A 14,553-nucleotide genomic window follows, 5' to 3' on the forward strand; every position below is an offset into this window, starting at 1 on the left:
CCCATAGTCTGCCTCGCCCCTGCAATTGACTCTGAAAGGAAACAAGTGGTGTGTTATTTAGGCCTTCTGCACACTCTTGTTAACCCCTTCTAACCAACCTACAGTAGGCTAGCTCTTTTCCTCACCTTTCTTCTACTAAGAACGATTTATGGTTTATTCCCTTTTCGTTAACTGAATCCCCACGGTGAAGGGTGTGACAGGGAGTTTTGAATAAAGTGGCCCTCCAATAGTTCTCATAATGCTTAACAAAGTGGTAGGAAATGTCTCATTTAACATATGAACACAGCCATCATGGGAAATTCTCCTTACTGTGGCCATAATCTGTTTGAGCAACTTCTGCCCTTCAAGTTTTGCTTTCATCTAGTTTCTGCGCCCATCATGTTGCATAAAAACCAAAGGAGTAGACCTGCCTTCCAGACAAGCTTCTCTAAGAATCTTTAAGCAATTACACATTCTTGCCCTGTAAATTACCTATAGGCCTAATCAATTCAGGGAATATAGTAATTCAAAAAAATATAAAAGACAAAGTAGTCTGTATCTTAAAACAAACAGTAGGTTTCTAATTTTGGAGCAGATTCCCTTGAAGGCATGCTTGCTCCACAGGCTTCCATGCCAAGTGAATAAAATGATTAAGGACAGGTGCTGGTCAAAACACTAGGAAAACATTATGGAATATTTACACCAACAAGCCTGCTCTTTCGGTAAATTAGTCAATTCTCATTACCTACTGATATATTGTGGAAACACTGGATGACCTAATAACCCATATATTGGGGATCCAGCGAACCCTTACTGTGGACTGCTTTTCAGAAACTATGTTGAGGTTTGAACGACTAATAGATGTAAAACAATCCCTTAGTATCACACTTTTGCTTTAATGTGCTATGCACACAACAGCATCTTGCCACACAAGATCTATTGATTACATTTACATGTTGTTCTTCAAAGCGCAAACTATAGGTTATAGTTCAAATATACCCCACCTCATCAGCAACGGGACAGTGATGTTTAAGGGACACCAAAGCAACCTCCTTTGGCAATGAACTTCAGCTGGCTTTTTCACGCTCTTTTTTTAAACATGGAATGGTCAGGTTTTTGTACTCTGCCGCCACTCTTTTGTCAACTGCACAGACCAACAAAACATGAATTACTTAATAAAACAAATCTACATCTTAAATATTTGGGTAAGACAAGCGACCCAGGCATTAATCTAAAAACCAATAGCATAAAATAAATTACAGCGGAGACAAACCTATGCATTACTGCATAGTAATCACTTACTTGCCACTTAAAATATCTTGCTTCAACTGAAGGACAAACAAATACCTGCAGATAAAGGAAGAAGGTTGAATTAGCACAGTTGAGCGATGAGAGAATTAAAAATCACAAGGAACCATTAACAGTATTAGGTATCAAAACAAGACAAGGTAGGACTTCTAAGTTGTTGTGCCAACATAGCAGTCCAGCAACAAATGCGAAACACCTTAAAGGAGGTTTGGAGAATAATGGAGCTTGTGTAAGATTTAAAAAACAAGTTACTGTACTAAGCTGTAATGAAGGGATTGCAGCATCTGGTGTGTACATCCTGCTATTTAGTAGGCGTATTAAGAACCATATAAAGCAGTTCTTGTAAATCCGAAAATAAGGGTGTTTTCTAGGGCTTGTCTTTAGTGATACTGACATTCAGATTTTTGTTAACGCTAGCCTTTAGTTCAAAAGGTCATCCTTAAGAGGCGACTGGATGGAGGCTAGTAAATTTTTAACAAATCAAGACCCAAAAGTATAGTATACTAGTCTCTTTTTTAAATATGAATTTGTTGGAGACAAATACAGCGAGCAGAGGACCAGGGTTTCGCCACGAAAAAGAGGTTGGCATCAGTCAAGCAAAGGTGTACTACCTATAAATGTAGCTGAAACAGCCTTTTGAATACTTCAATGTGTTAACTGACTGCACTCTACTTTGATATTCTTGAATTGAAGTTAACTTTGCCCTTATCTACTTATTGAAAAGTTACTTACAGTTGTCGTTACATGCTGAACTCTTACGTGCTCACCACAATCTTTTTTTTCCACAGTAGATCTTTATTGAATTTTTGGAGTCTGCACACAAGCTTAGAAGCATGGTATGGGTTCGCAGTATATCTATACTAATTTATACATACCATAATTTCCCAACATACATCTAATGTGTGTTTCCATAAGCCTCTGATTACCAAACGTGTTCTGTCATCTTCTAGGGTATCAAAGCTTTCAAGGTGGATGACAGAAGTAGGGAGTACCCAAGTATCAGTTCAGAGAGATCAACATTTGTGTTCATAATAACCTAAAAAATCTGCCAATGTCTAACCTGTTTGAAGGCACCACATTTGAACATCATAATGTTAAATGGACCCACGTGGAATTCACAAACTGCAAGAGTAAAAATGTGGTTTATGTAATTATTTGTCCTTGTGACAAACTTTACATAGGGAAAACAACACAAACAGTGTCACAAAGACTGACCCAACATCGATCTAGGATTAAACAAAAAGTACTAAATGCCCCAATGGTCCAACATTGCATTGATTCAGGCCACACTGAGAAAGAATTAAAGTGGTCAGTACTATCAAAGATTCGAGTCCCTGCAAGAGGAGGTAGTGTAGAAGCACTATTAGCAAAAAGGGAGGCATATCTAATTCTGAAATACGACTGCGTGAATGATGGACTGAACGAACATACAGAAAGCTAAAACTAATAACTGGGTCGTAGGCGGCATAGACCACCGCTTAAAGAATCAACCTTGAAATTCTGGGACTACAAGTCCCAGAAGCACTGCGCGATATAAAAAAACATCAAACCCTCGCGTTTTTTCAGCCTTTCTCCCCTTTGAGGAACTCTGGAACAGACAGCAGCACCTAGCGACTTATCTACAGGTAAAGGAGCATATGCACTAAATATTAAATGTCACATGCTCTAACACTCGTCAAATCGTAATCCTAAATCCCCGCTATTTTAATTAATTGCAGCGCTAACTGCTTCTACAGTAAACAACCTAGAAGTTGAGCAACGCCCCCTCCATTACAGACTCGACGTCAACATTGTGCAAGTAGGTGATTTACTTTTGAATTGGAGAATGCCCATAACAGTGAAAATCCAATATTAAAACACCGCTTCCGCTTAAACTTAAAGCGCCGAGGACTACAGACTAATAAGAGGTGGCGTCCCAAAACAAAGAAACACGGCGCTCCGCGCCCGCTGAAAACAAAAAAGTAAGTGCCCAATGATCCGCTGCTAGTGTTACAGCGTTAAGATGTTTGTAGCGATAAATAGGAGAGTGTGACATTACTTAAAAACGTCCCTGTTGACTTTATAGCGCCAGCGTCAATCACCGCTCATAACGGAGACCGACAACCAGCTCGAAAACGTCTTGGCTGTCAAACACGTGAGTGTTAAAAAGGTTGAGAATGAACCAATTATGTAAAGAGAAGAATTTCGGAAACATACCACGTTACTGTTTCCATTACAGAACTTAAGGAGTCCCCAAAGTGAAATCGATCTGAAGATCAGATAATAGAGACTGCACAACAAAAAGGTAATAACAACATTAGCTGAACAGTTTCTGATGATGCATAAAAGAGGGTTAAAAACTCACTATGCCCTATATTTGTACTCATGTAGGTACCCAGCCCCAAAGCCCTGAAGACGAGCCTGCCAAGTACACGGACAGGCTCAGAAACGCGTCGGCTTACAGGCTCTTGACCTTCATTCGTCTTAAGTCCGAATGTTTTTTGCGCATAAGGCTTTTGTGCTTTGGTAAACACATTGAACATTGATTGCACCAGTAGCCTCTTGCGCTATCAGGCCAAAAGAAAAAGAAAAAATATTCAGTTTTAGTGGCCTGACAGAAAGTATGTGGACAGGGTACTTTCAATTTCGAATGAGCCATTTTTTTCCAAATGTTTGTTTTGTATATATTATCTAAATGTCAAATATTCTTTTTGTATATTTCTAAGTGATGTGTAAATTGTGTTTGTAAATATATGTAAATACATGTGTCTTTGTGCGGGACAGTAAGCAATTCTTCGGACAGCTAAAGTATTTGTAAAAATCAGTACATTTACTTTTCTTGTAATTCCTAAAAAATATACAGGTTGCACAGAAGGATTAAAATACCTGAGTGCAAGATTCTGCCCTAAATAAAAATTGAGCAGAACCAACAAACGAGTGACCGGGTTTTCTTCTTTCTTATAATGTCTAACCTGGGCATAACCCAGAGCATCGATTGTGTGAAATGTACCTATTGCCCTTCCATGGGAGAACCTGTGTCGTTCGGAAGAGAGGGTGGGTGGGGGTGGTTAAAGTAGTATGGCTATAGTCACTGTGCTAGAGGGTGGGATGTAGAGATATAGGATCCAGCCTGTGACCACACATGCTTTGGAGATGAAACATTTCACAACCACTACTAGCTATTCAATAGTCTATCTGCTGGTGGTTGGAAGGCCTCAAGGTGGTCACTTGTTCGTCTTTGCCGCCAATTTGTCTAGCTATAAGCCCCATGTGTCCCACTGTGGTGTCGCTCCGTGCTGTAGCAGAACTAAGACCAGGTTGTGCTCTCTGCAGTTGCCAATTTGGAAATTTCCTCAAGCCAGAGAGACATTGGGAGGGGGTGCACTTCCACACCACTGCTATGCAACTATTTCAGCGGCATCTATGGTAAATCTACAAACTTCATGGCATATTTATTCTTGCTTGTGAGGGGTGTCAGTCCCAGCAAGCAGTTTGGAGGATCCACAGGTAGGGGTCATCCCATAATGTCAACGTTGTCACTGCCGTCGTCCACTATTGCCAAATTTCCAGGCAGGTCCACACCATCTGGTAAAAATATGCTTCCAGGCACACACGCATTACGGATCCCCCCCTGGGAAAATGGGGTGTAGATGTGTGGGAGTAAGATGTGTCTGATGTAAATAATGGAACTGTTTAAACTTTAGGCAGGGGTATTTGGAAACGCTCCAGACCTACTTCACTGCAAGTGATTTTTACCTGTTTGTGAGCTCCTGTCCAATTGAGAGGGCCCATTTATTCCTCGGGCCATGTAAGCTTGGGCTGCAGGACTCCAGCAGCCCCCTGGATATCAATGTGATCACTCATCTGCCTGTGCTGTGCTCTAGTAATAGTTGAAGTGTTGGGGGGTGTTGTTTTCTATACGGCTTGGACCACACAGGGTCCCAATCAAGGCTGTTGGGGCTTTGTGGGTCAGAAACTGACCCTCATCAATGCCATAGTACTCCCTGAGGTCGGGGAAGGCCAACAAGGTTTTCTGCTCATGCAGGTAACCCATCTCGAGGATACCCGCCTCCATTCATGGGTTGATATTGTGTCAGTTGGTCACTTTTTTCCAACAGTGGCAGGTTGGAGGAGTACGACATGGGGTTACAGCGAGGCTGTACAAACATGTGCCAATCCCGTAGTTGGGGTGTCTCTCCAGGGGTCCATCAGCCAATCCGATATGCCACGACTCCCTGTGTAATGTATGACAGACAACCGTTCTAGGTTAGAAGTGTCCGACAGTCAGCGCATGGGTCATTGTAGATGTGCTGCCACAAAGTACAGCTCATAATTGGGTGCCTCCAGCCCACCTTTCTTCAATAACATAAAACAACATGTGTGTTTGCAAAGCGCAAGCTCACCCAGAGGCATTGTGGCGCTGACTAAGGAGTCGTTTCTTACCTATAACTCCAGTTCTGTAGTAGGGGTATCTCTGTTATAGTCATAATCTAGTGAATAGTCCCGCCCATGTGCATGGACCCCGGAGCAATCAAAAATAATCTCTTAAGTCGTCTTCTTTGCAGCCGGCATAGACACTTAAGAGAAAATTAAAGACAATATTGCAGCCTGTACCTACTAGGCTACACTGTCCAGTACTTCAACTAGAAATGCCAAGGATATTTTACCGACATCACATTTACCATAATGTGTCATGTTTCCTCCATAGAGAAACTTCCCCTTCACAAAAACCTTGGAATGATACAGAGGAAGGGATGGACAGACAAGCCTCCATAGGCTGCCATTGTGTCTGAAAAAGGGATACCGTGCCTTTAAGGAACTCTCCAGAGACCCTCGGTATCCCAGCATGCACAGCCAGGACCTTTTACTTTCAGTTCTTTTTGAAGGTGCAGAAAGCAAGGCCTGTAGCATACAATACAGTACCATTTTCTCCACCGGGGAGGAGGGCGGTGGCTTATGACTATAACAGAGATACCCCTACTACAGAACTGGAGTTACAGGTAAGAAACTACTCCTTCTGTAGTAGGGGATCTCTGTGTATAGTCATAATCTAGTGAATAGAATGGCAAGCCCATCCCAAAAACCAACCCTGCGGTGGAGAAAAAACAGACCCCCACCACTACTGTGCAAACATATTTCGTAACAAAGACTGCCCAACCTGAGCATCTGCCCTGGCATCAGAGTCCAGACAGTAATGCTTAGCAAAGGTGTGGACCGACTTCCAAGTGTCCGCCCTGCAGATCTCTGCAATGGGAAAATTGCGGAGCAATGCTGTTGTCGCTGCTTTGCCCCTGGTAGAATGAGCCTTAGGCTTACCCCCTAAGGCACAGCTTTCCAAACTGTGTGGCGCGACACGTTATTGTGGCGCGACCCATATGTAGGTGTGTCGCGTGATGCGATGCGACACGATGACGTCTGCCGGCCGGCCGATATTAGGGGAATGCGACTCGAGCCCCCTCACTCAGTGATCGTGACGTCCAAGGTGGAAGGCAGAGCAGCTGCGGAGCGGAGCCTCGTGGTCAGGAGCTCGATCCCGGTATCCCGAGACTCAGTGGGTGTGGTGTTGCAGCGAGATTCAGATCCTACAGGGGCATTGTTAGAGTCTCAGCGGCGGTGTTCAGGCCTATACAGCTAGAGGTCAGTGGAAGTGTGGACACCCCGCCCCGCCCCCCCTCCAACCCCCTCCAGGAGTGCTACGGCGCTGCTCACGGCCTTGAGCAAGCCGCAGAATTCAGGCCGGAGAATATTGAATGTGACTGAAGCTGCGTGATGCTGTGATGGGTGTGGAAGACGAGAACAAATGATACCCAGTAATACAGTGTATCAACTATACCGTGAAAGCAGCTGGTCGGACAGACTTTCATGCCGTGGTTTCATCCTTGCTCGCTATTTCAGATGTTTTAACCGCTGATGGACTGCAGGGAATAAAAGATTGCCTAAAAGAGGCTGTGCTTTAGATGACATCTGCATAAGTATGATTGGGGGGGGAAGGGAGAAAAGGGGGTCCTCAAGGAGTAATTCTAAGAAAGCAATTACGTTGATAAATAATGGTAGAAAACATTGTGGGGGGGTGGGGGGGGGGTGTGTGGGGGGGGGGGTGGGGTGGGGGGGTGTGTGTGGGGGGGGGTGGGGTGGGTGGGGTGGGGGTGGGGGGGTGTGGGGGGTGTGTGTGGGGTGTGTGGGGGGTGTGTGGGGGGGTGTGGGGGGGTGTGGGGGGTGGGTTGGGTGTGTGATGTGCATGTGTGGGGGGGGTGATGTGTGTGATGCGTGTGTGTGGGGTGTGTGTGTGGGGTGTGTGTGTGTGATGTGTGTGTGTGTGTGTGTGTGTGATGTGTGTGTGTGTGATGTGTGTGTGTGTGTGTGGGGTCTGTGTGTGGGGTCTGTGTGTGGGGGGTGGGTGTGTGTGTGGGGTGTGTGTGTGGGGTGGGTGTGTGGGGTGGGTGTGTGTGTGTGGGGTGTGTGTGTGGGGTGTGTGTGTGTGGGGGGGTTGGGGGTGGGTGCGTGTGTGGGGGGGGGGGGTGTGTGTGGGGTGTGTGTGTGGGGTGTGTGTGTGTGTGTGGGGTGTGTGTGTGGGGTGTGTGTGTGGGGTGTGTGTGTGGTGTGTGTGTGGTGTGTGTGTGGTGTGTGTGTGGTGTGTGTGTGGTGTGTGTGTGTGTGGTGTGTGTGTGTGTGGTGTGTGTGTGTGTGGTGTGTGTGTGTGTGTGGTGTGTGTGGTGTGTGGGGGTGGGGTGTGTGTGTGGGGCCCGAACCCACCATAGATGGTTCGGGCTTGCTCGCGTTACCGTGTCCCCAAATTTTTTTTCACTAAAAGGTACGTCACCAACATTTAAAGTTTGGAAAGCTGTGCCCTAAGGTCTTGTTCGCTTTCTGATAACATAGCTGGATACTTGACACAATCCACCTGGAGATGGACTGTTTAGAGGTAGCCAGACCAGTCCTGACCGACCCATAGTTGATAAACAATTGGTCGGACCTACGAATATCCTTGGTCTTATCCAGATAGAATTTCAACACCCTCCTGACATCCAGGGAATGGAGAGAACACTCCGCTGGAGTGGAAGGTTCTGAAAAACGTTGGTAAAGATATAGTCTGATTAACATGAAAATCAGAGATTACTTTAGGAAGGAACTTAGGGTGAGTACGCATAACAACCTTAGCAGCATGAAACACAGTATAAGGTTCCTGGCAACACAATGCCTGAATTTCACTCACCCTGCGGGCCGATGTAATGGCCACGAGGAACGCCGCCTTTGACGACAGGTGCTGCAGTGAAGCCTTGTGAATAGGCTCGAAAGGTTCCTTCATCAGAACCACGTTCAGCTCCCACGAAGGCGAAGGAAGCTGAACAGGAGGGAACACCTTCAATCCTTCCAAAAAATCCTTTATCACAGGAATCTGGAAGGACGACGTCTGCAAAGAACATTTCCTGTATGCAGTCAATGCTGCGAGGTGAACCTTAATGGAAGAGAAATTAAGTCCAGACTGAGCTAAGTGCAGAAGGTATGGAAGGATGACATCTTCCTTGCAGGTCGTCAGATCATAGTTCTTAGACGTGCACCAGATGCAGAATCTCTTCCACTTGTAAGCGTAAGAAGTCCTAGTGGAAGGCCTCTTAGCCTCCTTCAATATGTCCATGCAATCCTCAGGAAGATTCAAATGGCCATATTGCACTATCTCAGGAGCCATGCCGCCAAACTCAACGATGAGAGGCTGGCGTGCACCATCTGTCCCCCGAACTTCGTGAGAGGTCCGGCCGACATGGAAGCCACCGGTGAGGTAGGAGCGACCGGTGAAGCAGGTCCGTGAACCACCACTGTCTGGGCCATTCCGGGGCGATGAGGATCATCCGCGCCCTGGACTGGGACAGCTTGATGAGCACCGCCGGAATCAGGGGAGTTGGTGGAAAAGCGTACAGAAAGCTGTTCGACCAGCTGATCCGTAACACGTTACCCAGAGCCCCCAGCTGGTAATACCTCGAGGCAAAGTCGCGGCATTTTCTGTTTTTGGCGGTGGCGAACAGATCTACGTCTGGATTGCCCCACATGGGGAAGATGTCGTCAGCACCTCGTTGTTTATGACGCACTTGTGGTTTTCTTGGATCAACCTGCTGAGGGCGTCCGCTTGAACATTCTGCACACCTGGCAGATGAGTCGCCGTTCTAATCCGTCCTCTGGCTAGCAGCCAGTGCCAGATCGCCTGCGATTCCTGCGACAGTGTGCGCGATCTTGAGCCCCCCTGCTTTTTGAGATAATACATTGTGGCCGTATTGTTCGTCTGCACAAGCAAGGAGTTGGTCTGGAAGGACGGATGAAAGGCCTTCAGTGCCAGGTGAACAGCTCCGAGTTCCAGGAAATTGATGTGATACGTGGACTCCGCCGGAGACCACGTTCCCTGGATCTGTAGACGGTCTGAATGCGCTCCCCAGCCCTGGAGAGATGCATCCGTCACTATAGTTTGAGTGGGGATGTCCTTGTGGAAAGGGACCTCTTTGAGGAGATTCTCTGCTGAGCGCCACCATCTCAGGGACTGTTGGGCGTGACTAGACAACTGGATCCTGTCGTCCCAGCACCCTTTCCTCTGGTCCCACTGATCCTTCAAGCATTCCAGGAGCGGTCTCATGCGGAGGCGTGCATGTGGAGTGAGGAAGATGCAAGAGGCCATCGATCCCAGTAGAGAAGACACCGTCCTCACTGTTGTAGATGGACCAGCTATGAGAGCCTGAGCCATCCGAAGGATCGATAAGCATCTCTCTTCCGAAGAAGACACGCTTGCTGACAGCGTATTGATGAAGGCTCCCAAGTACTGCAGGCATTGGACAGGAATTGGGACAGACTTGGACATGTTTATGTGCAACCCCAGACTGGCTCAACAGAACAGCCGTCTTGTTGGAAGTGCAGTTGCGCTTCCTGGAAGGTGGAGGCTTTGGTCGACCAGTCGTCCAGGTACGGGTAGACAAACACCTTGTTCTTTCTCAGGTGCGCTGCCACCACTGCCATGCATTTGGAAAACGTCCTGGGTGCAGACTTCAGTCCAAACGGTAGTACGGTGTACTGATAGTGATTGGTGCCGACTAGAAATCGCAGGAACTTACGGTGTTTCCAGGTAATGGGCACATGGAAGTACGCATCTTGCAGATCTATTGCACAAAGCCAGTCTCCCCTTTGCAGCTGAGGATAGATCTGGTGCAAAGACAGCATGCAAAACCTTTCCCTGTGAATCCATTTGTTTGCTTGTCGCAAATCCAGAATGGGCCTGAACTCGATCTTGTCCTTCTTCTGGACTAGGAAGAAACGGGAGTACAGGCCATTTCCCCTTTGAGACAGAGGGACGTCTATCGCCCTTTTTCTTAACAGGGTCTCGGCCTCCGCCTGGAGCTCGCGCAGTCGGAACTGTGAGCAAACAGGTGGAATTGCTGGAGGCGGGCTGGTGAAACGAAGACTGTATCCATTGCAAACAATATTCAGCACCCACTTGTCCGGAGTAATTTTTCTCCACTCTGCCAAGTAATGTTGGATGCTTCCCCCCACCGGAGCGGGTAAAGGACGAGGGGGAAGTAGCACCTCAGGGCCTAGACCCAGCCGGGCCTTTGGGCATCGAGGAGGACTGCTGGCCGCCTCCGCCCCTCTGTCGCTTCTGGAAAGGCCGCCTCTGGTACTGCTGCTGCTGATGTTGCTGCTGGCCAGTTTGACGACCCTGCCCTCGGCACCAAAACGCCTCTGGAAGGGGCGGAAAGTCTTCTTCTGCTCCTTCGGCTTCTCTAACCCGACGGCCGACAGGGTTTCAGTCTCCGCCTTCTTGCGGGCAATCTCCTCATCAGTGTTTTCCAAACAATGTCGCTCCAGAGAACGGCAGGTTGGTGACCCTCTGCTGGGCCTCTGGTTTCAGCGACGTCAGGCGCAACCAGGCATGACGTCTCAAATTGATCCTGTGGCAGTAGCCATGGGCATCCAAGAGCGATGAATCATCCGCCGCACTGATCACCTGATTGGACACCATCATGCCCTCGTTCATCTCTTGAAAATCCTCCCTCTTGTCCCTAGGAAGATGCTCCAGAAACTGCTGTAGGGAATTCCACAACGATCGGTCGTATCGCCCTAGGAGAGCTGTGGCACTAGCAACTTTCATAGACGTAGCCGCCATACCGTAGACCTTACGACCCGCAGAATCCATCTGCTTACTCTCTTTATCAGGGGGTACCGTGGATGATGGAGCAGTAGCGTGTTGTTTCCTGGCGGCCGTATCAATCACCGAATCTGGGACCGGTTCGACCTGAGAAACGCCGGATCGGAGTCTGGAGGTCTGTATTTCTTCTGCAGCCTGGAGGGGGCGGATCTTGTTGACGCCGGCGTCAGGTGAAGTCCCATCGCCGGTTCCTCCATCCCGGAACTAAGGGCAACAGTGGTCGTGACAGTTGCCGCTTATGGAGAGTCTCGAAGATCACGGACGTAGAAGGTGTGGGCACCGTCAGGGTAATACCCAGCTTCGCCGCCCCTCGCAATAAAACCTCTTGAAACGACACAATGTTGTCCACTGGTGACACTCCCGTTTGGGGTGAATCTGACAGAGTGGGTGAATACCCCCGAGCACTGGACGAATCCATATGACGGGATCTCGACCGATTTCATCTGGGACGCTGCCGGGACCTTGTAGATGAACGACGGTCACTCCTAGAACGGCGTCTTCCCCTGGATTGCGACCTGGATCGTGATCTGGACCTCCGAGGTCGTGGACGATCCACCGGCCTGGTCGGGGGTGGACGCTGCGGAGGTAGAGCCGGAGTCTTCGGGGGTGGCGTCCCCTTAGGTGGTGACGGGAAGCGCGGCAGCGAGACTGATCTTGGAGGAAGCCGTGGTGGAGGAGGCGGAGGACGATGCGGAGGAGTCGTCGTCCTCGGAGAAGTCCTCGGAAGTGGTGGAGTGGGACTCTTCTGCGGCAACGTAGGAGGCGTAGAATACCTTGGCCGAGAAGGGGAGTAGGTTTGAGAGTACTCCAAGTCGGAAGATCTAACCACTCTTCTTCTTTGCCGGCCTTCGCGACGAAGTCCTAGAAGCAGACCTTCTACTAGACGAGCGCTGGCGCCGCCGCGACCGGGGGCTCATGGAAGCAGAGGACAGGCTGACCACCGAGTCCGGGGACGTCGTCCTTGCCCTGGATCGCTTCCCTGAGGTTGACTTCTCCTTTCTAGACGTCGACCTCTTCCTCGACGTCTAATGCCTCGAGGTCGACAACCCTCGACGGCGATCTCCTTTTCCTCGACGTAGAGTGCCTGCTCCTCGACGGCGAGCGGCAGTGTCGCCTCGACGGCGAGCGCTGGTGCCTGGAACCATCACAACGTCGATGACTCCTCGAAGTTGATGTAGTTCGCCGTCGACCTCGTCCGAGGTCTCGACGTCAGCCCCCTTGATGTCGAACGGCGACGCCGCTTCAACCCAGAGCCCTGGGTCGACGGGGAGTGCACGGTGGTCAACCCTCTCGACGCCGAGGCCATCGACGACGACGGAGAAATGTGCCGGTTCCTGGCCTTCCCTTGACTGGGAAGCCCCCCAGAGGCCTCAGCACGGGCAGAGGACTCAGATCCAGCCCTCCCATGCCCAGACCCACCTTTATCCTGAAGTTTCCTCAGCTCCAGGCCATGGAGCTGGATCTTCTCCCTCTCTCTCCTGGTCCTCTTGGAAAAGGACTGGCAGATTTCACAATCCTCAGGGACATGGGATGAGGGGAGACAGAGGATACACACTCTGTGGTCGTCCGATTTGGCCTTCTACCTGGCACATTCCGGGCATCTATCGAACAATGCAGGCATTTCGACAGAAAAGGTGGCAAAAACTGGCAAAAAACTCCAGCAAATGGAAGAAGGAATAGGTAGACGTCGAGTGAAACACTCTAAACACTTGAAGTGTCAAAAATTAGAATTAAACCCAAAAAAGGGAGAGCTCAATGCTTCAGGGACCTGCTAGCAGGAGCCAGAAAAAAGAACTGAAAGTAAAAGGACTTGGCTGTGCAAGCTGGGATACCGAGGGTCTCTGGAGAGTTCCTTAAAGGCACGGTATCCCTTTTTCAGACACATAATGGCAGCCTATGGAGGCTTGTCTGTCCATCCCTTCCTCTGTATCATTCCAAGGTTTTTGTGAAGGGGAAGTTTCTATGGATGAAACTTGACACATTATGGTAAATGTGATGTTGGTAAAATATCCTTGGCATTTCTAGTTGAAGTACTGGACAGTGTATCCTTGTAGGTACAGGCTGCATTATTGTCTTTAATTTTCTCTTAAGTGTCTATGCAGTACTGCAAAGAAGACGACTTAAGAGATTATTTTTGATTGCTCCGGGGTCCACGCACATGGGTGGGACTATTCACTTGATTATGACCATACACAGAGATCCCCTACTACAGAACAGATGTTTGTTACCCAACTCAATGGTACTCATTTTATCGACCTCAGATGGATGAAATGCTGAGTGGACCCACTGGGATTTCAACCTGTGACCATGAGGCAGAACACAGGCCCCTGCAGTGGGACGCATTAGTCCACTGAGCCACCAGACCCAGCAATGAGGCATACAGTTCATGGAGGGCCATCCTCTTCCTTCCTGTACCTCATCTATCAAGTCCGAAAGGATGGGGTTCGGATACAGGAAGAAGCATTGGGGGAGAGTGCCAAGACGTGGTAAAGCAGCCAGCATAGTACCAGCATTTTTGCTTCTGCCACTCTGCCAATCGGAGAGAGCGGTAAGGACTTCCAGCTCAGGGCGCAGTGCACGCCGGACACCACCACCCCTCTGTTACCCTGCACTAAATCTTCATCTGAATGATAAACTTTCATCCCTTGATATCTGAATGAGTCATGCTGCCATATTAAGCTTGTAAACAAAATGTAAATGTCGGTAAATTAACATTGCAGATATTTCAGAATGTATCAAAATTAGAAAAGCACAAATGAAGCACATTTTTGGGTAATTCTGAAAGTGTGGTGGAAACAAATATTTTAATACCATCGGAACAAATCAATACACTAGGTAATGACATTTCCACACATTATCGTTTGTGCACTGTATTCTTTTATCAGTAAAACAGTATGTCTTTCCAAATGTAATGGTGATTTCAATTGCAGATGTGCTGTCTGTAATGGCGGTGCGCTATCACACCATGCGCACTCCACTTTGCACCGCAACACTACTTTGCACCAGTGCACCATGCGCCAATGCACTCTACTATGCACCACTGCACTGCACAAATGCACTCTACCATGCACCACTGTACTCTCTGCCATTCAGCCTACGCCACT

The 14,553-nt window shown here is 48.3% G+C and overlaps 1 protein-coding gene across 2 annotated transcripts in view; it reads right to left on the bottom strand.

Annotated features, from left to right (window-relative positions):
* EPB41L5 (erythrocyte membrane protein band 4.1 like 5) overlaps window positions 1-14,553 on the bottom strand; it is a 1,262,314-nt gene that overhangs the window by 779,774 nt on the left and 467,987 nt on the right. For both annotated transcript variants that reach the window (XM_078682077.1, XM_078682078.1), the window contains exon 6: window positions 1,282-1,326. In XM_078682077.1, coding sequence (XP_078538203.1) covers window positions 1,282-1,326 — 45 coding nt within the window. The remainder of the gene's footprint in view (window positions 1-1,281; window positions 1,327-14,553) is intronic.

This window comes from Lissotriton helveticus, chromosome 3_1, assembly GCF_964261635.1.
Source record: "Lissotriton helveticus chromosome 3_1, aLisHel1.1, whole genome shotgun sequence".
Lineage (NCBI taxonomy): Eukaryota > Metazoa > Chordata > Amphibia > Caudata > Salamandridae > Lissotriton > Lissotriton helveticus.